Source organism: Garra rufa, chromosome 16 (genome assembly GCF_049309525.1).
Source record: "Garra rufa chromosome 16, GarRuf1.0, whole genome shotgun sequence".
Taxonomy (NCBI): domain Eukaryota; kingdom Metazoa; phylum Chordata; class Actinopteri; order Cypriniformes; family Cyprinidae; genus Garra; species Garra rufa.
Window position 1 is genome coordinate 13898415 of NC_133376.1, and position 26499 is coordinate 13924913.

A 26499-nucleotide genomic window follows, 5' to 3' on the forward strand; every position below is an offset into this window, starting at 1 on the left:
TATTTATACTGTAATGGCTATAGTCATTGGTTAAATATGAGGAAAAAAGAAAAAAATAGAGGCATAAGTAATTTTGGTATCAGTGATACTCACCTTCAGTCATAAAAAAGATGCCATTAAACAAATTTTAAAGGTCCCATATTGTCAAAATCGAAATTTCCTGGCTTTTGTCATGATAACTGAGGTCTAGGGGCTATGTAACTACCAAATGAGTTTCAAAACAGTCAATCCACAGTAAACTGCACACAGCCTGCATAAAGTAGCTGTTCATTTTCACAAGCCGCTGTGACTTCCGTAAAAATGTGACGTCCGATCTACTCAGTCACCGCCTTTAGTCACCACCTTGAGCACCAACCACCATCCCACCCTCCTTTTGTCAAACCCCGGCAACATCGCGTTCATTTTATTGCTAAGCAACAACAACACGGAAACAAGTCGAGAAAACGTTGTTTAGTCGATGGATATCAGGAAACTACATCATTGCACAGGCTTCCGAAGAACGTGAATATAAGAGACCACTGGCCCGTCAACTTCAGCCTCTTTCACACAGCCATTCCGGAAAATACACGTGTCCCATGATTTGTTCCGGAATTGTTTAATTTGGTTCATTTACAGTTGTTTTCCGGAATCTGTGCGTGCTTTACACAAAACCCGTAAAGACGTGACGTTTGGATGTGAGGTGTAATGCGACATGTACATTTCACTAAACTGAAACTAACCTGATGAACAATCTGTGGTTCAGCGCTGATAGTGAGGAGCTGCCAGATCGCTGCTTCATTCCACTTTGCACGTATTTTTCTGTCGTGAAGAGTCGCACAATAACATGCATCATCACTACAACACTGCCTTTATGGCATTTGGTTCTGGCTTTTGTTCACACAGCGCTCATTCCCGTAATTTTCCGAAATCAGCACGCATTGTGAAAGGGGCATTACTAAAGCAACAGTTACGTAGCTACTGCATTCGGTGTTTGAAAAAGAAAAAAAAACATTAATGATCATTCTGAAATTTCCTGTTGAGTATCAGCAGGCTAGGCTCTCTCTATGGCTCTGGGCTACAGCATACATGACTGTAGTTACTTGTGGTTGGCCTGGCTGTGCATCACTCAGAAAACAACAGGCCAATCAGAAGAGAGGCTCATGAATATTAATTAGATGGGCCAAAATCGACCTGTTCTTGACAGAGCTTCTAAAAAAGGAGCTGTAAAAATATATTGAGATGGATTTTGGCACTTATACCACAAATATATATTCTTAAGGACATCAACAACTGTTGGGTTTACATGTTTTATGGGGACATTCCATAGGCGTAATGGTTTTTATACTGTACAAACCGTACTTTCTATGGCCCTACACCTACCCTACACCTAAACCTAGCCCTCACAGGAGATTGTGCACACTTTTACTTCATCAAAAAAACTCATTGTGCATGATTTATAAGCCTGTTTCCTCATGGGGACCTGAGAAATGTCCCCACAAGGTCAAAATTTACTGGTATTCCTATCCTTGTGGGGACATTTGGTCCCCATAACGTGATGAATACCAGGTACACACACACACACACACACACACACACACACACACACACACACACACACACACACACACACACACACACACACACACACACACACATACACATGTTGGGTTTACATGTTTTATGGGGACATTCCATAGGCGTAATGGTTTTCATACTGTACAAACTGTATTTTCTATCGCTCTACACCTACCCTACACCTAAACCTAGCCCTCACAGGAGATTGTGCAGACTTTTACTTCCTCAAAAAAACTCACTGTGCATGATTTATAAGCCTGTTTCCTCATGGACACACACACACACACACACACACACACACACACACACACACACACACAAACTAATTCTGATTTAACAACAAATCTACAATCGTGCATTTTAACTTGTTGCAAATATACATGAAAAGGTATAATGCTTTACGTTATAAATAAATATGCATTATTCATAAAGACTTGAAGTAAAGTGCTACCAAAATACTTCCTGACAATGTGTCACTCATGAATCTGTCTCTGATTCTGCAGTTTGTGGCTCATCCGAACTGTCAGCAGCAGTTGTTGACCATCTGGTATGAGAATCTGTCTGGTCTTCGTGAGCAAACCATTGCAGTGAAGTGCCTGGTGGTTTTGGTGGTGGCACTGGGACTCCCTTTGCTTGCTGTGGGGTATTGGTTTGCCCCATGCAGTAAGGTAAGATACATTTTATTAAAATATCAAAAACAAGTCTTGGTCCTACAGTACCAGCTTAGACACAACCACTCTTACTTATGAGTATCCATCTTTTTCCCCATAAGAGCGGGCCTGGCCATTTGTAAATTTTATGGGTCTGGCTTCCGGTCTAATTCGCATCTAGTTATTTTTAGCTGTACAAAACAGCTTGTTTTGCTGCTTGATATTCCAAATTGGTGTGTCTTACCAAATTATTTTAATGTATTATCTTAATTATTAATACACTGGTTTGTAGTGCAAACAGTTTTATCGTTTACTACATGTTGTTATTCCTCTCGTTATTTCCCTATAGTGGATGATGAACCGGAAGACTTGCCACAGACTAACTTCTGCCTGCTTAACAATAAATAAAATTGTTGCTTGAAATACACAAGTTAATAAGTTTAAGTTAACCTGATCTCATGACGAAAACATACCTTTTCCGCAAGACGCGAAATTAATACCACCATGTACGTTTCATGACATATTCAACGTAAATTGAAGTGACGTTTTAAAATAACGTACCATCTGCACTACACCTAATATAATCTGATATGAACAAAAGTGAATGTGATGTAAAAACGCATTTGCAAGCATGCTGTTTTAGCTTGTTTTTTGATATCTCATCTTTCAACTCTTTCATAATGAGTCATGTTTTTTACAGGGTTTGTACCCAAGGATTCCACATCCTAAGTCCAATTCCGTGTCGGCTGAGCTTCTGACCAAGCTTGTTATTTGTAAAATTTACTAGCAATTCCTAGATGAAAATTGTAAAAAAAGTAAATTTGACTGTTTTTTTCAATATAATGTTTGTTATTCAACATATTTGTTGATCTTTTCGATCTTTTCTCAGCTTGGTAAAATACTACGCAGTCCCTTTATGAAGTTTGTTGCTCATGCAGCCTCCTTTATCATCTTCCTGTGTCTGCTGGTCTTCAATGCATCCGATCGGTTTGAAGGCATCACCACCCTTCCCAACGTCACCGTCACTGACCACCCGCTCCAGATCTTCAGAGTCAAGACCACACAATTCTCCTGGACAGAAATACTGATTATGGTCTGGGTAGCAGGTAATGTAATCAATATTATTTCATTAATATGATTTCAGCACTTACATGTTCCCTTTGTACAACCACCATTTAGACCTAAAGAGATTTGCTAGATATCTGATGAGAATTTAATCTCATTACTTTGTAGGAGAAGCAATTGAGAGATTGAGGAGATCTCATTTGTGGTTGTTCTTTCATGTATAAAATTGTCAGTTTTAGTATTAAGGGACATTTATTCAAGAGACTAAGATATTTCTTTCCTGCGCTGTCAGAAATAGAGTTCCTCACTGCAGGACCAAAGCAGGATGATCAATGAACCTTTCAATGATTTCGACCTGATGAGACCGATAGAGAGTGAGAGTTTCAGTGGATTAGAGTCAATGCTCTCTGAATCGACTGAAAATAATGCTTTCTTAAAGGGATAGTTCACCCAAAAATGAAAATTATGTCAGTAATTACTCACCCTCATGTCTTTCCAAACCAGTAAGACCTTTGTTCATCTTCGGAGCACAAATTAAGATAATTTTGATGAAATCCAAGAGTTTCTTGACCCTACAAAGACACTAATACAACTACCACATATAAGGCACAGAAAGGTAGAAAGGAAATTGTTAAAATAGTCCATGTGACATCCGTAGTTCAACCGTAATATTACAAAGCTACAAGAACACTTTTTGTGTGCAAAGAAAACAACTTTATTCAACAATTTCTTCTCTTAGCTTATCTCTGAGGACTTTTCAAGGTTCCACACTCACTTTAAGAAACGAAAACAAGCAAACAAACAGTATTCAGCAAATTATTTTTGAGTCATTTAAAAGGAGGCATGTTCATTCATCACTGTCGCATTGTGAAAGGCTCTAGTAATACAAGGCTTTTCACAGGTAATGCATCATTGAGAAAGCAAACCGCAGATTGGATTGGGTTTAGATCATTTTCCTATTTCGTTTGTGGTTCAGAGAGTTCACCCACACTGAGAGCACCTCATTACATTTGATGTAAGAAAATGTTTCAGCATTTCAACCGGGACAAGATGCTGGGGTAACGCATTAGATGAGGGAAACTGATACGTGTTGCGTGCAATGCGACGTTTGCATCAGTTAATTTTCATTTTAAGTGGTGATTAAGTTTTGTTTTTTTTGTAGGTTTTTTGTAGTCAGCATCACCAAAGATGATGTGCTATTGCTGCAATGTCACTAAATAATTCACAACGCCATGTGACATTTGCTGAGTGTTTGCTTGAATGGTGCAAAAATCCAAAAGTGTTGTTTGGCTTCCACCTGGATAGTGACAGAATGACGGGCTTTCAGTCCATGACAACACCTTTAAAATGTTAAGAGCGTAAAAGCCATCTTTACTGTGCTTATGTTGACCGATCAAACGGCTCTGACAATGGAAGCGACCATGCGTGAAGTCCATTAGTAGTGTGATTTTTTTTTTTTTAAACCAAGCACACATGGGGGGCGTGGCGATGCAGGGTACCGAGTAAGCGGTATTTGTATTAAGCTCCGGCTTAGTTGTCAAAATTTATCCTGAATAAAACAACTTAACAGCCATTGTTCTCGATAAATGTAAGTTTAAACACTCTTTCATGTCACTGGAAAACTTTTGGGGATCGTCTTTAGTCAGAATGCCCGCAAAAAGCACAAAAAAAGCTACAGAGAAGAAAGATGGCGCGGCTCTTCAGGACGCTGAAAAGACCGATGAAGCTGGATTAGCACTGCAAGTTAGCACTGATTTAAGTCCTGAAACCAGTAAAGTTCTGGAATCTCTGACGGCTAACATCGCAAGGATGATTGACTCTAAACTAGGACTGATTCTCGAGAAAATTCAGGGTGTCTCAAACGAAGTGTAGCGTACTAATAACCGAGTGGAAGAAGCGGAGCAAAGGATCGTAATTCTCGAGAATACGGCTACTGGGGTAGAGAGTCGAGCCGCGCAGATTGAAAAGACGATAACCTTACTAACTGAGCGACTGGATGATCAGGAAAACAGAGGACGCCGTCGTAACTTGAGGATCATCGGCCTTCCGGAAAAGACTGAGGGTTTGGCCGCTGTTAATTTCATGGAGAAATGGATTCCCGAAATACTTAAGCTGGAAACGAAGAACAGACGAGTGAAGCTGGAACGAGCACACAGAATTGGAACCCCTGGGTCTGAAAGGTACTCTCGTCCCATGATTGTCCGCTTTCATAACTTCGTGGACCGGCAGCGGGTGATGGATGCAGCGAGGCAATTACGGGAGGTGCGCTTTGAGGGGAGAAGAATCCATTTTTTTCAGGACTTTTCTGCGGAGACTCAAAGGAGGCGCCGCGGATTCGACGAGGCTAGGAAAAGGCTTCAGGACATGGGATTTCGTTACTCCTTGACCTACCCTGCTACTTTGAGGATAACGGTTGATAACTCCGTTAAGGTATTCAACAGTCCGGAGAAAGCAATGGCCTTTATTGACTCTCTGTGCGCTCCGACCGCTGACACAAGCGATGCGTCCGGGGTTTGATCACTGGACTTACAAGATGTTCTTTCTTTTTCTCTGAGAGAGTGACTAAACGTTTATAATGCCTGAACGAAACGGCTGTGAGTGGCTGATTCACTTGAACGCCGGAGCGGGAACAACGCACCTGCATACACAGTCAGGTTTAGGGTCTTCTGACACCTCTGATGGTTACAGAACCACAGAAGTTCATACTACAGTTTTGCTGCTTGAGTATTTAAGTTATCAACGTGAAGGGCTTCCACAACAATGGACCGATCAACTTTAAAAATTTGCTCGTGGAATGTAAGGGGTATGCATAATCCAATCAAAAGAAAAAAAGTTCTTTCCTTTTTGAAGAACAAAAAAGTTGATATAGCTTTCCTTCAAGAGACTCATATGGAAGATGCAGAGCATGTGAAGCTACAAAGAGACTGGGTGGGCCAGGTTTTTTTTTGCATCTTTTACCTCAAATAGTAGGGGAGTGTGTATTTTAATTAACAAAAATTTGCCTTTTACACTGGGCACTTGTATTAAGGACAGAGGTGGGAGATATGTTCTGATAAAAGGTTTACTTTTTGGGGATAATATTTCACTTATGAATCTGTATATGCCTCCAAACCACCCGCTTGATTTTGTGTCTAAAGCATTTGTTCAGTTAGCAGAGTTTGCTTGTACACAGTGTGTAGTGGGAGGGGATTTGAACTGCTTAATGGACCCACTTGTAGATAAATTCCCTGCTGGTGCTTCTTTTCCATCAAAGCGAGCTAGATTGGTCGCAGAAATTTGTGCTGATTTAGGATATATTGATGTTTGGCGAATGCTTAATTATGGTGTCAAAGGTTTTACATATTTTTCAGGGGTTCATAAAAGTAGCTCAAGAATTGATTATTTTTTTACCCCTAAAGCTTTACTGTCTTCAGTTGTTTCATGTGAGATTGGTAATATAGCTATCTCTGATCATGCACCATTGTTTATGGAACTCCTACATGGTGAAAAAGCACCTCAGTCTGGTAAATGGAGATTTCACCCCTACTTATTGAAAGACCATAATTTTATTTCATATTTTCAGTCAGAATTTAAATTTTTCTACACAATTAAGCATACCACAGAGGTTTCTCCCTCAACATTGTAGGAAACTTGTAAAGTCTTTTCTCGTGGTCTTATTATTGCATATGAAAGTAAGAAGAAACGAGAGAGTCTAGAAAGACAGCGAGTTTTGGAGTTGCAGCTGGCTGAGGCTGAAAGAGAGTACAATCAAAACCCCACCAATATCAAGTTAAATAAAACTTTAGCTGCTAGAGCGGCACTCAACTCTTTTCTTACTCAAAAAGCACGTCAGAATATTTGGTTTATTAAACAAAAACTGTATGAGTTTGGCAACAAGCCGAGCAAATATCTAGCCTCCCTAGTGAAAAAGAGAGCTGATTCACAAAATATTTCATGTATCAAAGACTCCTCTGGCCAAAAACAATTTGATAGCAAGAGTATTAATCTTATATTCAAAAAGTTTTATACTGACTTATACACCAGCGAAAAAATTTTGAATAGGGCTGAACTGATTAAAAGTTTTTTTTTTCAAAAATTAATTCAGCAAAAATTAGTGACGTACAAAGAAAAGTGTTAAATGCGCCTATAGTTAAAGAGGAACTCATGGAGGCTTTGCGAATTGCGAGCTTAGGGAAAGCGCCGGGACCTGACGGTTTTAGCACAGAATTTTATAAAGAATTTCAACCGTTAGTACAGGAACCACTGCTTCAGATGTTTAATTTTTCTTTTGAATTGAATTCTTTACCTAGATCTCTTAGAGAGGCTAATATCAGTCTTATACTTAAAAAAGGAAAACCAGAGGATGAATGCTCTTCATACAGGCCTATTAGCCTTCTGAATACTGATTTTAAATTACTGTCTAAAGTTTTAGCTTTGAGATTAGAGAAGATACTGCCAAGTATAATAAAAGTTGACCAAACTGGGTTCATTCATGGACGCTATTCTAGTGACAATATGCGAAGATTACTTAATATTATTCAATTATCACAATATAAAAATCTTAATAGTATGGTTATTTCTTTAGATGCTGAAAAAGCATTTGATCGGGTTGAGTGGGAGTTTTTGTTTTATACTTTGAATTTTTTTGAATTGGGAGATACTTTTATACAATGGGTTAAGATTATGTATGATAGTCCGGTAGCAGCTGTTATTACAAATGGTAGGCGCTCTGAGAGTTTTAACTTAGGAAGGGGCACCAGGCAGGGTTGCCCCTTATCACCCTTGCTTTTTGCTATGGTTATTGAACCTCTAGCAGAGGCTGTGAGATGCAACCCGCATATTTCTGGCATTTGTGTTAAAGATAAACAACATAAGATTGCCTTGTATGCGGATGACATCCTTTTGTTTGTAACTCAACCAGAGGAGTCTATTCCTGTGATTATGGAGATTATTGAGCAGTTTAGTGAGGTTTCAGGATATAAAATTAACTTTTCTAAATCGGAGGCAATGCCTTTAGGAAGGCAAAGGTCTTGTACCCCTCCAACCTCTTTTCCTTTTAAATGGGCGACGCAGGGCTTTACCTATCTTGGAATATTCATTACCCCACTGTTACAGCAAATGTATAGGACTAACTTTGATCCTCTTTTGCGACGAGTGCATGAGGATTTGGATAGATGGACCCCCCTGCCATTGTCTATGTTAGGAAGGATAGCTTTGATTAAAATGGTTGTCATACCTCGATTTTTGTACTTATTTCAAATGATCCCAATTCTCCTAAATTGTACTGTAATTAGACGTATTAATGGCTGGTTCAGTTCTTCTATCTGGAACCGGAGGAAACCAAGACTGAAACTTACTAAGATGCAACTTCCCATTGATAAAGGAGGTCTTGTGGTCCCGGATGTTAGGCTGTACCAGCTAGCTTCCCAGTTTCGGTATATTTTTGAATGGGTGAAAAATGATCCAGATTCATCTTGGTTAGATATTGAATCATTTAATTTGGGTGATGGCTTACCGGTCCCTTTGGCCTGTCTCCCGTTCGTGTTGGATGTTAAAAAGATTGATGGTCTAGGGCAGAATAGTATCATTAGTAATACATTACGAGTGTGGAAATTAATCAGGAGGTGAGAAGGGAAAGCCAAAACTTTGTCACCTATAACACCAATCCAAGGAAATTATGATTTTCAGCCTGGAATAATGGACAGTGGTTTCTCAATCAAGAAAGACGTTGGTATAACCACTATAAAAGACTTATTTGAAAAGGAGGTGTTGTTATCATTTGAACAGTTGAAGGCTAAATTTAAGTTACCTCAAAACAACTTCTTCAGGTTTTTACAAATAAGGAGCTTCGTGCAAAAACATATCGGCCCTGGATTTTCCTCTTGCCCCACTCCAACAGAACAAGTGCTCTTGGATAGTATATCTAAGAGGTCACTAATAAAGCGATGTTATGAAGCTCTTTTAAAAGGAACGAAAGTCAATAATAAGGCAACCTTAGCTATTTGGGAGCAAGAACTGGGGCTGTCAATTGATGTAGATACTTGGACACAAATTTGGCAGCACGCTGGCAATATATCAATTTGTAATAGAACTAAAGAGCTACAATTCAAACTTTTACATCGTCTCCAAATTACTCCATTACGCAGGCATAAATTTAATCCAAATTTTTCTCCATTGTGCCTGAAGTGCAAAATAGAAGAGGGGGACTTTGTTCATTGCACTTGGAAATGTTTACATATTAAAGCTTATTGGTACAGATTTGTGGGAGACTTAGTCTTATATTTAATACAGGATGCAACCTCAATCCACTTTATTTGCTGTTAGGTGTTGCTGATAAGAATATAAAAAGCTTTTCTGACAGAAAGTTGTTTAATCTCCTTACTTATGCCGCTCGTAAGAGTATTTTACTTAAATGGATCTCTGATAAACCACCGACAGTGGCATAAAGTAATATTTGATTTTCTTTCATTGGAATATGTTACTTACTGGTCAAAAGGGAAAATGGATGTGTTTTATCAGATATGGACTCCTTTCTTTAAGTATGTAGGCCCCAGGATTTCACGTACCTTTTTGCAAAACCTCGGAAGGTTAACATGAACATTGGTTGTTTTACTCATTTTTTTTTTTTTAAACTGTCGTTTATGTTAATATGTACTTGTGGACTGTATCTGTGGTCATTGTTCTGTTTGTTTTATTGTTTTGCTATGTTTAAATAAAGCAAAAAAAAAAAAAAAAAAAAAAATATATATATATATATATATATATATATATATATATATATATATAAAAAATAAACCAAGCACACACGACATGCCTTGAGCACACTAAGCTTATGGATATATATATATATTTTTTTTTTATTTAAAGGGATAGTTCACCCAAAAATGAAAATTAGCCCATTATTTACTCACCCTCCAGGCATCCTAGGTGTATATGACTTCTTTTTTCAGACGAATCCAATCGGAGTTATATTGAAAATTATCCTGCCACTTTCAAGCTTTAGAATGGCAATGGGTGAGTGTTTTTCTTCATCAGCCCAAAACAAGCCAATAAAGTGCATCTATTTATAATAAAAAGTGCCTCACATAGCTCTTAGGGGTGACTAAAAGCTTCCTGTAGTGAATTGATGCAGTTTTTTTATATATCCATATTTAAATCACTTTAATCTAGCTTGCGCCAACTGGTCATATACAGAAGCAGCTCAAGGCGGATGACGTAAGACAATGGCGTTGCGCTACTCGGAAGTAACAAATGCGGACGTGGCATGGAGAAACCAAAACAGAACAATGCCTTACGAGTTAGAAGTACAAAAAAAGGATTTGTAAAGAAAAATGTCAGAGGATTTCAATATAAACCAAGAGGTTTTTCTTTTGTAAGGTAAGGAAACTTGGCTTCCTTGGCCTTGTGAGGCACTTTTTATTATGGATGGATGCACTTTGTTGGACTTGTTTTGGACCATTGTCATTCTAAAGCTTGGAAGTGCCAGGTTATTTTTTATTTATAACTCTGATTGGATTTGTCTGAAAGAAGGGAGTTATATAAACCTAGGTTGCCTGGAGGTTGAGTAAATAATGGGCTAATTTTTACACATTTTTAAAGGGAACCCTGGGTGTTAGGACTTGTATGGCTTAATATAAAGTAAATGATGTCTCTTACTGAAATATGTAGTAGATTTACGTTATTTAACAAATCCACATCGTTTTATACATATTTTGGACTATGGGGGGCGCCATTATGATGTGAAATGGTTGCACTCGGTGAGCTACTGGTGCTACTTGTTGCTAATTTACCGCAACACAACTCAGAATAGGCAACTTGGAAAATAAAATACTGATACGATGACCACAGCTACAGAAAGAGCTTACAGGTTGCAATGGGATATAAGTGTAGGCTTAAACCAAATGCCGTACCATCGATTTTTCCCCACAACGAATCTAAACAGCCCTGCTGAGGAACGAGAAACTCTAGCGTTTCTTGTCTCTGCCATTTGTAAGCTCTTTCAGTAGCTGTGGTCTACTAAAAGTGTCAAAGGCATCAGGGCTAAAGTGGAGAGAACAAAGACGTGGGTCTTTAGGAAAATACTTCCGTATTTTTTTCTCCTCTTCTTATCACTAGGAAAGCAGTAAAGATCTACATCATTTATCTTGTTGCCCTTCAACTGAAAATTACAACCAAAAGCCACACAATGTGACATCGTATCAGTATATTATTTTCCGAGTTGTATTTTGGTAAAAATAGCAACAGGTAGCACCAGTAGCTCCAGCTGGGCACCATTATTTCAATGACGTGAAAATGGTTGCACTACTGGCGCTACCTGTTGCTATTTTGACCATAGTTGAAAATATGTATAAAACTGTGTATTTTTAAAAAAAAAAAAAAATAAATCTTTCATGGGCTTTCTACTACATTACATTTCAATAAGAGCAATCATTAAGAAAAAATGTTTATAGTGTGTTTTCAGATTGTTCATTGACAGTGTGTTCGGAATGCTTGTTCAAAGTGTGTTTTTAGAATGTTTGTTTATAGTGTGTTCAGAATGTTCGTTTAAAATGTGTCTTCAGAATGTGTGTTCAGAATGTGATTATAGTGTTCATACAAGGGTAAAATTGTGGAAGTGTGTGTGTGGGAAGGTTCATTATATTGTGGTGATGGTTGAGGGCTCAACATGACTCCTCTGAACCCAAACCTCTGACCTTCTCCTTTCAACACAACCCCCCTGACACCATTCTCACTCTCATATGGCTTCTTTTAGGAGAGATGGTGAAATAAAGCATTTATCCTATTTATCCTATTTTTGGTAGTTTTGGAGATGACAATCACCTTTCCATCCCAGCATGCTTTCAGTGTGAGAGTGAACTGAGCGAATTATTTTTATTACTTAGATTTCCTTTGGCATTCTTATAATGTAATTCTCTGGTACTTTGAATTGTCTGATTAATTCTCTCTCTTTCTTTATCTCTTCCTTATCTCTTATGTTCTTATATCTCAATGATTTTACCTCTTAAAATATGTGGACAAATTGTTTTTATTACAATTATGTGAAATGTAATGGCGCATGCAATGAAATGCAATTTAATTAAAACGTAATTTATATAAAAATAGTAGCCTAGACACATAATGTGAATTTTGGGGTGGACATATGCTTAATTGTCTATCAATTTTTATTAAATTCATTTTTTTTTTTTTCTGAATTTGTTACCTGGAAATGATTTCATGGGATTAGCCTCACTATTTCTCTCATATTTTTCTTTTTACACAAATACTTAAGTATTCCATCAGAAAAGTTTCTAGCACATTGCCTACAGTCTGTTTCCCATCAGAGAGGAAGAGTAAAGCGTGAACCTAAAACATTACAGTGCATTTCCACAACTGGCTGACTTTATGTTTGAGGATTTTCTGGCACAGTGTAGATGTTTGAAATTGCTTAAGATAGAAGTTCGCTATGAGAAATAATACCTATTCTACAAAATGTATCTTTTTCAGTTCATTCAACTCATAGAAATATGCTCTTTTCTATAGCTCCTGCTATGTTGACTATAAGAGCGCCTCTGTTTTCTGCAGGAATGATGTGGTCGGAGTGTAAGGAGCTTTGGACGGAGGGTCCGAGGGAATATATCATGCAGCTCTGGAACGTTCTGGATTTCGGCATGCTCTCCATCTTCATCGCAGCATTCACTGCCCGCTTCTTCGCCTTCATGCAGGCCATGAAAGCCCAGGAGTATGTGGATGAGAAGATCCACGCTCCAGACCTCTCACTGGTCACGCTGCCGCCGGACATCAAATATTACACATACGGTGAGAGAGAATCGGAGCACTGCTCTGTTTCAAAGAGAATCTGAGAGAACATGCTTTTTTTAAAGTTGCCATGGTAAAATTTTGATTTTCTGTATTTTCAGCGAGAGACAAGTGGCTTCCATCTGATCCTCAGCTGATCTCGGAGGGCCTGTACGCCATCGCTGTGGTCCTGAGCTTCTCTCGCATCGCCTACATCCTCCCAGCTAATGAGAGCTTTGGCCCTCTGCAGATCTCACTGGGCCGCACGGTGAAGGACATCTTCAAGTTCATGGTCCTCTTCATCATGGTCTTCCTCGCATTCATGATTGGCATGTTCATCCTCTATTCCTACTACCTGGGGGCAAAGGTTAACCCCGCCTTCACCACGTGAGTGAAACACATGCACTGAAACATATACAAAAGTCAAAAATTTACATACACCTCGCAGAATCTGCAAAATGTTAATTGTTTTATCAAAATAAGAGGGATCATGCATAATGCATGTTGTTTTTTTATTTAGTGCTGACCTGAATAAGATATTTCACATAAAAGATGTTTACATATAGTCCACAAGAGAAAATAATAGTTGAACTTATAAAATTACCCCGTTCAAAAGTTTACACACATTTGATTCTTAATACTGTGTTGTTACCTGAATGATCCACAGCTGTTTTTTTTTTCTTTTTTCTTTTTTTTTTTTTGTGATAATTGTTCATAAGTCCCTTGTTTGTCCTGAACAGTTAACCTGCCTGCTGTTCTTCCCACAAATTCTTTGGTTTTTCTGCATTTTGTACATATTTTTGCATTTGAACCCTTTCCAACAATGACTGTATGATTTTGAGATTCATATTTTCACACTTAGGACAAGGTTCAAACACTTACTGATGCTTCTGAAGGAAACACAATGTATTAAGAGCCAGGGATGTAAACTTTTGAACAGAATGAAGATGTATACATTTTTCTTATTTTGCCTAAATATCCGATTTTTTTTTTTTAATTTAGTACTGCCCTTCAGAAGCTACTTACATGTTTCTTAGAAGACAAAAGTTAAATTTACCCTGATCTTTACATTCAAAAAGTTTTCACCCCCAGCTCTTGCATCTTTTTTTCCTTCTGGAACATCAATGAGCATTTGAACCTTCTATAATAGTTGCCTATCATACATTCATTGTTGAAAAGGGTTCAAATACAAAAAAATGTTGAAAAACCAAAGCATTTGTTGGACCTGAAGGATTTGTCTGAAGAACAGTGGGCAGTTCAACTGTTCAGAACAAACAAGAGACTCATGAACAACTATCACTTCTTTAGGTCAGTACTAAATAAAAAATAACATGAATTTTGTATGAGCCCTCTTATTTTGCTAAAATAAATAACATTTTGCAAATTCTGCAAGGTGTATGGAAACTTTTGACTTCAACTGTATATAGGAAAATATAAAATATGTATAATTAGGGATGTGCATAATTACATATTTTCAAATGCACTAGTTGATTAAACAAGGTATATATAAATGCCAAGTTTTGTCATGAAACTCTAGATGGTGCAGGCTGATGAGTCATTAATGCAAACTGATTATAGTCACAGCGTTAAACTAGTTGGCACAAGCTGATTGGTTCATGATGCACGTGCAGCCAATGAGCTTGCTGCTTTACCTTTAAATCGCTGATTAACATTCACTAGAGCAGTTCACAGCTCTGAAGTTCCTCTGAAACCCTCCACCATCCCCAGCTCCACCTGTATAGATCTGCTACAGGATTGATTCTAATTGAATGTCAATGTTTTTATCGTTCATCAGCTTTGAAAAAAACGTTCTGAAAGTGATTTCAACTATATTGTTTATCTGTGCCTTTATCGTTATAGCTGTGGTGTGAACTAATCATTATTTAATACTGAGAGCTATTTTTAGAGCTAAACCTTTGTAGTTATCTTTATAGTTATCATCCTTGGTGTGAACAGGCCTTTTCTCATCTTACCAGAATAAATGTGATTTTTGTGCTAGATGGGCATAAAAATACCACATGCAACTGCTCAGCTCAAAGTAAGGCTCTGTGGTCTGTCAGGCGGAGATGCAGTAGTGGAAGTGTCAGTCCTGTGAAATGAACTCTTGGTTTCTCAGCATCAAATGTGAGGCTGTCAAGTGCTGGAGCTCATTTCACACTAGAGTGCCTCCAACAGGATGAGGTTTGTTTCACAGCAAGTCAGAGATGATGAAACAAGTCCTACAAGTCAGCTTGTGTGTGTGTGTGTGTGTGTGTGTGTGTGTGTGTGTGTGTGTGTGTGTGTGTGTGTGTGTGTGTGTGTGTGTGTGTGTGTGTGTGTGTGTGTATTTGTACTGTACTCACAGTAGACTCCTGAGATTTGAGTCTGGAGTTGTGTCCTCAATCCCATTATTATTGCGTCTGTGTGAGTGGAGGATGTTCATTTTCACAGCTGATCTCCAGGGATGTAAAGTAGATTTGCATTGCTGTCATTCTCCTTATCTAGTCTCTAGACGTTTGCTTTCCCAGAAGATTGCATCTGATTGTCTGGAGCGCCTGTAGATTTACTTAAAACTGCTGCATGTGCTGAAGTGATGGAGTGTTATGCCGTTGGCTAATGTAATGTATTCACTTTATTGTTCATTACTTACTGTAATTGTTCTGATGACACACCAACCTCTATCAGTAAGTTTGAAGGACACAAAAATGTAAAATGGGTTATGGGCACTTTATGTTGATCTTAAACACTCTTCTCTCTTGTTTGTGTTTACAGGGTTGAGGAGAGTTTTAAAACTCTCTTTTGGTCCATATTCGGGCTGTCTGAAGTGTCCTCTGTGGTGTTGAAATACGATCATAAATTTATCGAAAACATTGGCTATGTGCTGTACGGGATCTACAATGTTACCATGGTGGTGGTTCTGCTCAACATGCTTATTGCCATGATAAACAGTTCGTACCAGGAAATAGAGGTGAGATTTTTTCCCACGTAGTATTTAGAAAATTTCTCTTGAATTAAGAGTTTGCATTCAGCCTAAGCAAGAGATCACCAACTCCGACACTTGTGCCAAAACGTGTGCCAAAATGAAATCTAAGAACAATCTAATCATAATCAAGATCTTAAAAGCTATAACTGAGTGGTGAATACTAAAGAAAAAAATATCATACACTAAGAGTCAAAAGTTTTCAAACAGTAAGATTTTTTGTTTTTTTAAAGAAGTCTCTTCTGCTCACCAAGCCTGCGTTTGTTTGATCCAAAATACAGCAAAAACACTACAATTTTGAAATATTTTTACTATTTAAAAAACTGGTTCTCTATTCAAATATATTTTAAAATGTAATTTATTCCTGATTTCAAACATTTATTATTATATATATATATATATATATTTCTTCCTCTTAAGATTCTCTCGGCCATTATTATTATTATTATTATGTTGGAGACAGCAGAGTGATTTTTTTTTTTTAGGTTTATTTGATGAATAGAAAGTTCAGAAGAACAGCATTTAGCTGAAATATAAATTTTTGTAACATTATAAATGTCTTTATCATCACTTTTGATCAATTTAAAGCATTTTTTCCCAAAAATTATAATGACTCTTAAGCTTTTGAATGGTATAGTGTATAATATTACAAAAGCTTTTTATTTCAGATAAATGCTGATCTTCTATTCATTAAAGAATCCTGAAAAAAAACTGTACTCAAATGTTTAAAATATTGATAATAATAATAATAATAATAATAATGTTTCTTGAAAAGCAAATCAGCAAATTAGAATGATGTGACACTGAAAAATTAGCTTTGATCACAGGAATAAATTACATTTTAAAATATATTCAAATAGAAAACAGTTATTTTTAAATAAAAATATTTCAAAATGTACTGTTTTTGCTGTACTTCCAATAAATGCAGGCTTGGAGAGCAAAAGAGACTTCTTTAAAAAACTAAAAAAAATCTTGCTGTTTTGACTGATAGTGTACTAAGAATTGTTCTTAACAGTTCTTAAAATAATATTTTTTTTCTTAGTAAATAACATTTTAATAATCTAAAGAAATGTTTTCCACTATAAAGAACCTTTCGTGGAATGGAAAGATTCAATTTAATGTTAAAGATCTTTGTCAATAATGAGCTTTTATTTTTAAGAGTAAATTCATGTTATAGATCGTTAAAGAAATAGTTCACCCAAAAATGAAAATGTACCCTCAGGCTATCCAAAATCTGAATGAGTTTATTTCTTCATGGGAACAGATTTGGAGAAATTTAGCATTACATCACTTGCTCACCAATGGATCCTCTGCAGTGAATGGGTGCCGTCAGAATGAGAGTCCAAACAGCTGATAAAAACATCACAATAATCCACAAGTATTCCACAGCACTCCAGTCCATCAATTAACATTTTGTGAAGCGAAAAACTATGTTTGTAAGAAACAAATCCATCATTAAGATGTTTTTAAAGAGAGAGTTCACCCAAGAATGATAATTTGATATTAATTCATCACCCTCAGGTTATCCAAGATGCACTGTAGGTGACATTTTTCTTTTTCTCTGAACCTTACATCTGTCTATAATATTGGTGACATTTTTCTTTTTCTCTTTCTCTGAACCTAACATCTGTCTATAATATTGCTTCCTCCAGTAAAAAGTCGTCTCATCTGAATCAGGAGAGAAATATTCACAGATCAAGCACTTTTTTACAAGCAAAGACAGTTCAAAACAGCTCGTAACTGATATGTTAGTGGATTTTGATGTGTGAGAACAACAGGAGATGGACTTTATGCACTTACATTTTTGCCAGAAGCAACAGTTTCTACTTTACAAAACATTAACTAATGAACTGGAGCGGTGTGGATTACTTGTGGATTATTGTGATGTTTTTATCAGCTGTTTGGACTCTCATTCTGACGGCACCCATTGACTACAAAGGATTCATTGGTTAGCAAGTAATGTTATGCTAAATTTCTCCAAATGTTCCCATGAAGAAACAAACTTATCTACATCTTTGAAGGCCTGAAGTTGAGTACATTTTCAGCAAATTTTCATATCTTTTTTGGGTGAACTATTCCTTTAAGGCTTCTTTGCCAAAAATACGTCTGGGATCAGATCAAACTTGTCCTCTGTGTTTCCAAAAGTCCCCTCAGAGAAAATGATGTCTGAAGCTTTTGATAATGCTGCTGTTAAAATGACTGTAATCTTTCAGAAGGACTCTTAGAGCCTTTGAGGATCGCAGACAGGGTTTCAACTCTCGCTGAGCAATTACACTTGTGCAAATAGCCCATACTTCAGATTTCTGGAGGAGAGGCATTTACTGTAGCATCTATCGCTGACCGAAAATTGAATGCTTATGCAACACTAAACATCAGCTTAACCGTTGCTGTGCTGTGTTGAAAATCCTATACCTAATTCGGTTTTCCTGGTCAGAGTGGGGTTGTTATACCTTGTGTTAACAATATCAGTACGTTGTAGTTCAATGTGATAACATCAACTAGCATTTTCTGGAAAAAGAAGATCCTTAACATCATAACACAACATAAGGGTTAACCTTTATTCCTAGTTTTAAAGAGTTTACCCATAAATTACTCACCCTCATGTTGTTCCAAACCTGTAAGACCTTTGTTCATCAAGATATTTTTGATCAAAACTGAGAGCTTTTCAAATTACAGTTGAATCACTGATGGACTATTTCAACAATGTTCATACTACCATTCTGGGCCTTGAATGTGTCAGTTGTGTTGCTGTCTAAGCTCTTGGATTTCTTCAAAAATATCTTCATTTGTGTTCTGAAAATGAACAAGGTCTTACAGATTTGGTATGACATAAGGGTGAGTAATGACAGGATTTTCATCCCTTCAACCTCAGCCTCTCACAAGACTAATCAGTTCTAAATAAAGCAGATTTAGATAACATCAAGCAAATAACATGCATGATGAGATGATATCTTCACCCTGTTTCTGATCTCTCGCTTATGATGTGATTTCTAATAGTTTTAGACACTATCTAACAGTCTGTTTCTTGCAGGACGATGCAGATGTGGAATGGAAGTTTGCTCGGTCTAAACTCTGGCTGTCATATTTTGACAACGGCAAGACTCTCCCACCTCCGTTCAGCATCGTCCCCAGTCCAAAGTCTTTCTATCTGTGTGTCAAGAGACTGATCAACCTGCTCCGGTGTCGCCGCCGCCGTCTGAAAAAAGACGTGGAGCTGGGGATGGACAACTCGAAGTCCAGGGTATGTGTCTTTTGTTGTTTGTATGTGCTGAAAACTAACTTTTTTTTGGTTTGTGAGTGTTGAATTGGCCCAAATACACAGAAAGTAGAATTGGAATTTAAAATTAATGACAAAAAGAGAAATGTTTTGATTTGGAATTCTGTGAAAATTCAGCACAAGAGAGAGCAACATCCAATGATCTACTACCTACCTATATTTGTAAGAATTGAATTACACTGCCATTTAAAATAACAGTTTTCTATTTTAATATACTTTAAATTTACTATAATTTATGTAATGCAAAGCTGCATTTTCATCAGTCTTCAGTCTCACATGATTCTTCAGAAATCATTCTAATATGCTGATTTATTATCAATGTTGGAAACATTTGTGCTGCTTAATAATTTTTTGAAATTCTTTGATGATTAATTAAAAAGTTAAAACTTTTATAACAAAGTCTTAACTATCACTTTTTATCAACTGAACACATCCTTGCTGAATAAAAGTATTAATTTCTTTCAAAAAAAGATAGAAAAAATATAGTCACCAAACTTAGAACAGTATTGTATATATTGTTACAAAAGATTTCTTAAATAAAATGCTGGTATTTTAAATGTTCTATTCATCGAATCCTGGAAAAAAAAAAGTTTACGTTTTAAATAACAATAATGTTTTACAATATAAATATTTAAAATATTACAGTTTTTTCTGTATTTTTAATTAAATAAATGCAGATTTGATGAGCAGAAACACTTTAGACTTTCAAAGACCTCTATATACACTACCGTTCAAAAGTTTGGGGTCAGTACATTTTTATTGTTTCTTTTTTTTTTTTTTTTAAGAAATTAATACTTTTATTCACCAAGGATGTATTAAGTTAATAATTAAATGTTTATTAAAAGTTAATAATAAATAATTTACATTGTTATAAAATATTTATATTTTGAATAAACACTGTACTTTTTAAACTTGTTATTCATGAAAGAATCCTGAAAAAAAAAAAAAATCACAGGTTCCAAAAAATATCTGGCAGCACAACTGTTGATCATTCTAATAATAAATCAGCATATTAATGATTTATGAAGAATCATGTGACAATTAATACTGGAGTAATAGCTGATCAAAATTCAGCTTTTCAGGAATAAATTCTATTTTAAAGTATGTTAAAATAAAAAACATTATTTTATATTGTAAAAACATTTAGCAATATTACTGTTTTTTTTTTCTGTATTTTTAATCAAATAAATGCAGCCTTGATGAGCATAAGAGACTTCTTTAAAGACTATTACAAGTCTTACTGACCCCAAACTTTTGAACGGTAGTGTAGTTATTTAGTTCCATGGATAAAATGAAATTTGTATATTTGAATTTACATTTGAAATAATACATGTATATTATTTTTTTAATGTAGTTTTAATATTAATCCTCAGATAGTAGATATGTATAAAATGGTGTAATATATATATATATATATATATATATATATACACACACACACACACACACACACACACAAATATGTACAATACAAATGTATACATACAAAAATAATTTTAATTAAATAAAAGTATTTAAATTAAAATTATTTCCTATTTTAATTTTATACATGTATACATATGTATTAAATTAATGTAGTTTATTTTATTCAATTCAATTACTAGATATTTTAAAAAAATGAATTTAAACATGCTTATTTGAATTTACTTAATACATTTATATAATTTCATAGAGCTTTTACATTTTAATCTTCAGATAGTAGATGTGTATACAATTAATTTGTAAGTCCAGTTAAATATATATAAATATTTATTACAATATGTAATATGTGGATATTTTTATAAAGTCAAAAATGACATATTATATAATGAAATATACAAAATAGAATTATACAATATTTGTCTAAACATTCTTTCTTTTTTTATAGCTGGGATTTCAAACATTAATTATTAATATCAACTAATGATTTCGCCCCATATGTTATGTATAATAACATGTTTGGTATTTAAAGTAAGTCACTAAAAAAAAATTCTATAGACATTCTGTTTAATTCCACTTTTTTAAATTTAAAATTCAAATCCTGCATTCTTGACTCAATCCTGCATTCTTACAATTCAAATTCATGGTTTGAATTTTTATTTAAATGACATTTTCAGTTCCTTTCAGAACCCTAGTGTGTATGTGTGTGTGTGCGAGCTTTTGAATGATGCATGATATCTGTCTTCCTCCAGTTCCCTCTCTCTGAAATCTGTAGCCTGACACAGTTCTCCACCTTCCATTCACATTTAGTCTCATCTGCCCTGCTCTCTGTGTGATAATTCACTCAACACCATTCGTTTTCAGCCTCCATTCTCAATAAGACTGTTCTTTTTGTCAAGTGAGAAAAAGCCACAATGATCTATCTGCCCAATAAAGCCCAGATAATACCTCCCTATATCATTAACTTATCGACATTTCCCAAGCCAAACCGGTTTTTAGCGTTTCCACGAAAAAAGATAGATAGTTCTGTCCTTATTTAGCCTGCGGAGAGAATCGATGGCGTTTCAATGCGGAATAGAAGGGAGCAAACTCTGATGAAGAGGTGAGAGATGATCATTGCTTCCTCAGGGCAAATGTCACTTCATCTCCGGTTGTGAGCACGAGCACATGTCCACAAAACCACGAGAGTAACCGCATTATTGTGATTCATCTGTGGCAGAGGCCTCCGTCTAATTCACTCTGATCAGGCCAGCGTCTCCCGTGGGCTGCGTAATTGAAAAACTGACAAGAACATGTGCAGAGCCCCATCTACAAGACGCGCAAGAGAGGGGCTCATCTGGCGCTTTCCTGCATGGCTGCTGTTTTCGATGTTGAGTCAGTCATGTGAGCATTAGGGAACATTCACTTTAGCACAGGGACATTCAAGCTGTTAAGAGTTCGGTTATAATCGCATCAGGTTGTAATTTATGTTTTAAAACAACTACCACAGGCTGTTGTTTCAGCCTGTCTTTACAGTAGGAACTGTTGATCTACACTGTAAAAAAAAAATCTATAAAATAGGGCACAATGTACTGCATGCTCAAAAATGTTCTTTTCCATTAAGAGGCGATATTTGCCCCGTGGAATTGATTTCCAAAGGCATTTTTAACATTCATGAGGGCGGTTTTTATAATCACTATACTATGTCGTCTTTGATGTCAAATACTTAAATGTGTCTAATAACTTTAATCAATATTTTAAACTGTTGCCAATAAATAGACTGTTTAAAATTGTATCTAAATGTTAAAACAGGAGCTCATAGGGCTGCAATATCATGACAAAATCATTATTGTAGATTATCTCTCTTTATATTGTTATAATGATTATTGATGTAAATATAAAAGACGTTTTTGTTTTGTTTTGGACACGTTACATTCTGACTTAATATCATAGACAAACATGTCAGTTCATGATGTTAGTCTAGTCTAGGGCAAGTAATGCAAAAACTATGAAATCAATCTTTTAGTTACTTCGTATCTGAACTGTGTTGTTTATGATGAGGGAATTTGTGAGCGTGTGCAATCAGCAACAGCTCTGGCATTTTTAGTGCTGACTAATCTAAGCGCCTCTGATTGGTCAGTGCGTTCCTAAGTTCAATAGAAAGGTATTTCTATTGCACATAAGAGTAGGGTTACCACTTTTAATACAAAAAAATAAGGGACGCATACTGTTTGGGGTGGGGGGGTGTCGGGGGTCTGAAAATCTCACACTCATCCAGGCCATCCCAAAAACCCACAACAAACCATGGACAATATATATATATATATATAGCCATTATCATTATCACATAAAAAAGTTTAAATCCATTGGCTGGTGCCATGCAAAATAATTAAAGGTTTTTTAGGCCTATCGTAAAAGTATAGTAGTGTCCGTGTTTTTTTTTTTTTTTTTTTTTTTTTTTTGGCATTTTGCTTACAATTTGTTTAACCAAAATTTTACTACAAATACCATAAAGTGTAGCAAACCCTTTGTTAATTTGTGGTTACCATAGTTTAACTATAGTAACCATGGTTTTTGGTTTTAGTGAAAACATGGTTAATTTTTGTAAGGGCCATATTGTTGCTAGCCATAGCTCCCTCTAAACTTGTTATAAAACAATGTGAATATTTGTCTGCTAAGTTCCAACTCTTTACAACAGTTATGTAATTTTGTTAATTTTGCAGCAAACTGACTGGTATTGATAATATTTGCAAACAGTTTAATGCTTAACTAAGTAAACAAAGACAAAACTACAATAGTCTATTTACAAATGTATCTGACCTGTAAATGATGTCCTGAACAGGACAGTTTTGCCTCTCTGCTCCACCTGGGCGCTCTATTCTCGAGTCTTGCATTCTTTTGGCGGACGCGCGGATGGGCGGAGCGAGCGTGCGCGAGGCGAATTGCATTGTCAGTCAAGACGAACCGGATTACGATTTATTAAGAGTTTTATTATTGAATGGCGAATTTGGAAATAATCACTTTAGTACATTCGGCAGGCAACAGAAACAACAATATATATGAAAATAAAATATAAATAAAAAAAATGGCAGCGGGCCAAATTGACTGCTAGGCCACGGGGAATTCTCCCGATGATAAAAAATACGGGACAAAACCCGTCCCGTATTGATTCAAAACGGGACGCGCAATTTCATTCTCAAATACGGGACGATTCCGTATTTTAAGGGACGGGTGGCAACCCTACATAAGAGCATGTTAAAGCAGTCTAAAAGAGACAGAGCGCATTTATGCCACGCCCACACCGAGGGGAAAACATTCCAATGCTCTCCATTGACTTTGTATTGCGGGAAGCTGCCTCCTTGTCATTTTTTGACTTATAACAAAAACAGAACCGTGTCTAAAAGCTGCTATGAGAGGTGTAAAGGTGTAAAGTAAACAAGCTAAAAAACACATAACTGCGTTTTTATAAGCTGTCGACCCCAAAAAACAAAAGATTAAGGATACACATAATTGTAGATGTCAGGGTTTTTCACGTTGGGCCATTCAGTTGGATCATTTCTCCAACAAAAGAAAGGTAAGGAAAAGGGTGCACAGACATAGACCAATAAAATTTAGTTTCTCAATATTTCTCCTCCTTACGTGAAGCGTGGCGCTCTGTCTCTATGCAGTTGTGATCTAAATGCAATACTGCGAATTTACACTTTTTTATTCACTTTCAAATTTAATTTTAATTGCGACAGCCGTAAAATATTGTTTAATTGTGCCATTGTCTTGCATTTCTGGAGCATTTTAGTTCATATTCATGGCATTTTTTCCACGTCTTGATTAATTTTCGTGCCTGATGTACTGTATTAATATGAATTAATATTCTATATTGAATATTAATATTCATATTAATTCCTTCATATTGATTTTTTACACTTGTTTACACTATTTTGTTTTTAGTTATTTTAGTATTATTTACAGTATCTAATGTTATAGTATTTTGCGGTATTTTATTTTTTGTATATTTTCAGTTTATATTTTAATTTAGTTTTAGTAATTTCATTATATGCTTTTGACGTTTTTATTCATTGTTGTAGTTAAACATTTTTTTATAGCTTTAATGTAGAATAATGTATAGATTTTTTTACAGTTTTTATTATTCTGTTTTGGTTTTAGTAGTTTTAGAACTTCAACTTAAACAAAAAAATGTAATTTTGCCTTGCCAACCAACTGAAAATCTTTTATTTTATTTTATTTTGAATTACTGAAAACAATTTTTTTTTATGGTTTTAGTTAACACTATCAACAATGCTGAGAAAGTCTTTAGTAATTTCAGTGTTTTTTACGCCCCCTGGTGGCAAAAAGTTATAGATACAGTTTGGGTCAAAAGTTTACATACACCTTGCAGAATCTGCAAAATGTTAATTATTTTACCAAAACAAGAGGGACCATACAAACTGCATGTTATTTTTTATTAAGTACTGACCTGAATAAGATTTTTCACATAAAAGACATTTACATATAGTCCACAAGAGAAAATAATAGTTGAATTTATAAAAATGACCCTGTTCAAAAGTTTACATACACTTGATTCTTAATACTGTGTTGTTACCTGATTAACTGTTTTTGTTGTTGTTGTTGTTTAGTGATAGTTCATGAGTCCCTAGTTTGTCCCGAACAGTTAAACTGCCTGCTGTTTCTCAAAGAAATCCTTCAGGTCCCACTAATTCTTTGGTTTTTCAGCATTTTGTGTATTTGAACCCTTTCCAACAATGGCTGTATGAGTTTGAGATCCATCTTTTCACACTGAGGACAACTGAGGGACTCATATGCAACTATTACAGAAGATTCAAACGCTCACTGATGCTTCAGAAGAAAGCACAATGCATTAACAGCCAGGGGTGAAAACTTTTGAACAGAATGAAGATGTGTAAATTTTTCTTTTTTTTTTGCCAAAATAGATTTTTTTTTTCTCCATTTAGTACTTCCCTTCAGAAGTTACATAAGATACTTACATGTTTTCCCAAAGACAAAATAAGTTCAATTTACCCTATTCTTCAAATACAAAAAGTTTTCACCCCCCGGCTCTTAATGGAGTGTGTTTCTTTCTGGAGCATTAGTGAGTGTTTGAATCTTCTGTAATAGTCGCATATGAGTCCCTCAGTTGTCCTCAGTGTGAAAAGATGAATCTCAAAATCATACAGTCATTGTCCATTGTGCAGGGTGCAAATACACAAAGATGCAGAAAAACCTGTGCGACCTGAAGAATTTTTCTAAAGAACAGCGGGCAGTTTAACTGTTCAGGACAAACAAGGGACTCAACGGCTATCACAAAAAAAAAAAAAAAAAAAACTCAGCTGTGGATCATCCAGGTAACAACACAGTATAAAGTGTATGTAAACTTTTAAACAGGTTCATCTTTATAAATTCAATTCTTATTTTCTCTTGTGGACTATATGTAAATAAATAAATAAAATCACTGGCTTTGATCTAAACGATACCGAAATCAGTTAATCAGTTATTGAAACCCCTGTGAGGTCTTCACTCTTTACCAGTAATCACTATTTTCTCAATGCTTACAGCTGAACCTCTTCACCCAGTCGAGCATGAGGATGCCAGACTCTCACAGCTTCAACAGCATCCTAAATCAGCCCACACGCTATCAGGCAAGACAGCCATCATATCTCTTGCTCGTATGATGAATCATCACTGCAGACTTCACCCTTAACCATTTCTCTGAATTCCTCACACAGCAAATTATGAAGCGTCTCATCAAACGCTACGTACTGAAAGCACAAGTGGACAAAGAAAATGATGAAGTGAATGAAGGTAAAGTGTAATTTACACTGAGAGTTTAT

At 35.9% G+C, this 26499-nt stretch overlaps 1 protein-coding gene across 1 annotated transcript in view; it reads left to right on the top strand.

Moving 5' to 3' along the window:
- Nucleotides 1–26499, top strand: part of trpc3 (transient receptor potential cation channel, subfamily C, member 3) — a 60422-nt gene that overhangs the window by 29768 nt on the left and 4155 nt on the right. The window contains exons 4-11 of the mRNA XM_073820104.1: nt 2058–2222; nt 3094–3310; nt 12810–13043; nt 13145–13409; nt 15774–15969; nt 19013–19222; nt 26224–26307; nt 26395–26477. Coding sequence (XP_073676205.1) covers nt 2058–2222; nt 3094–3310; nt 12810–13043; nt 13145–13409; nt 15774–15969; nt 19013–19222; nt 26224–26307; nt 26395–26477 — 1454 coding nt within the window. The remainder of the gene's footprint in view (nt 1–2057; nt 2223–3093; nt 3311–12809; nt 13044–13144; nt 13410–15773; nt 15970–19012; nt 19223–26223; nt 26308–26394; nt 26478–26499) is intronic.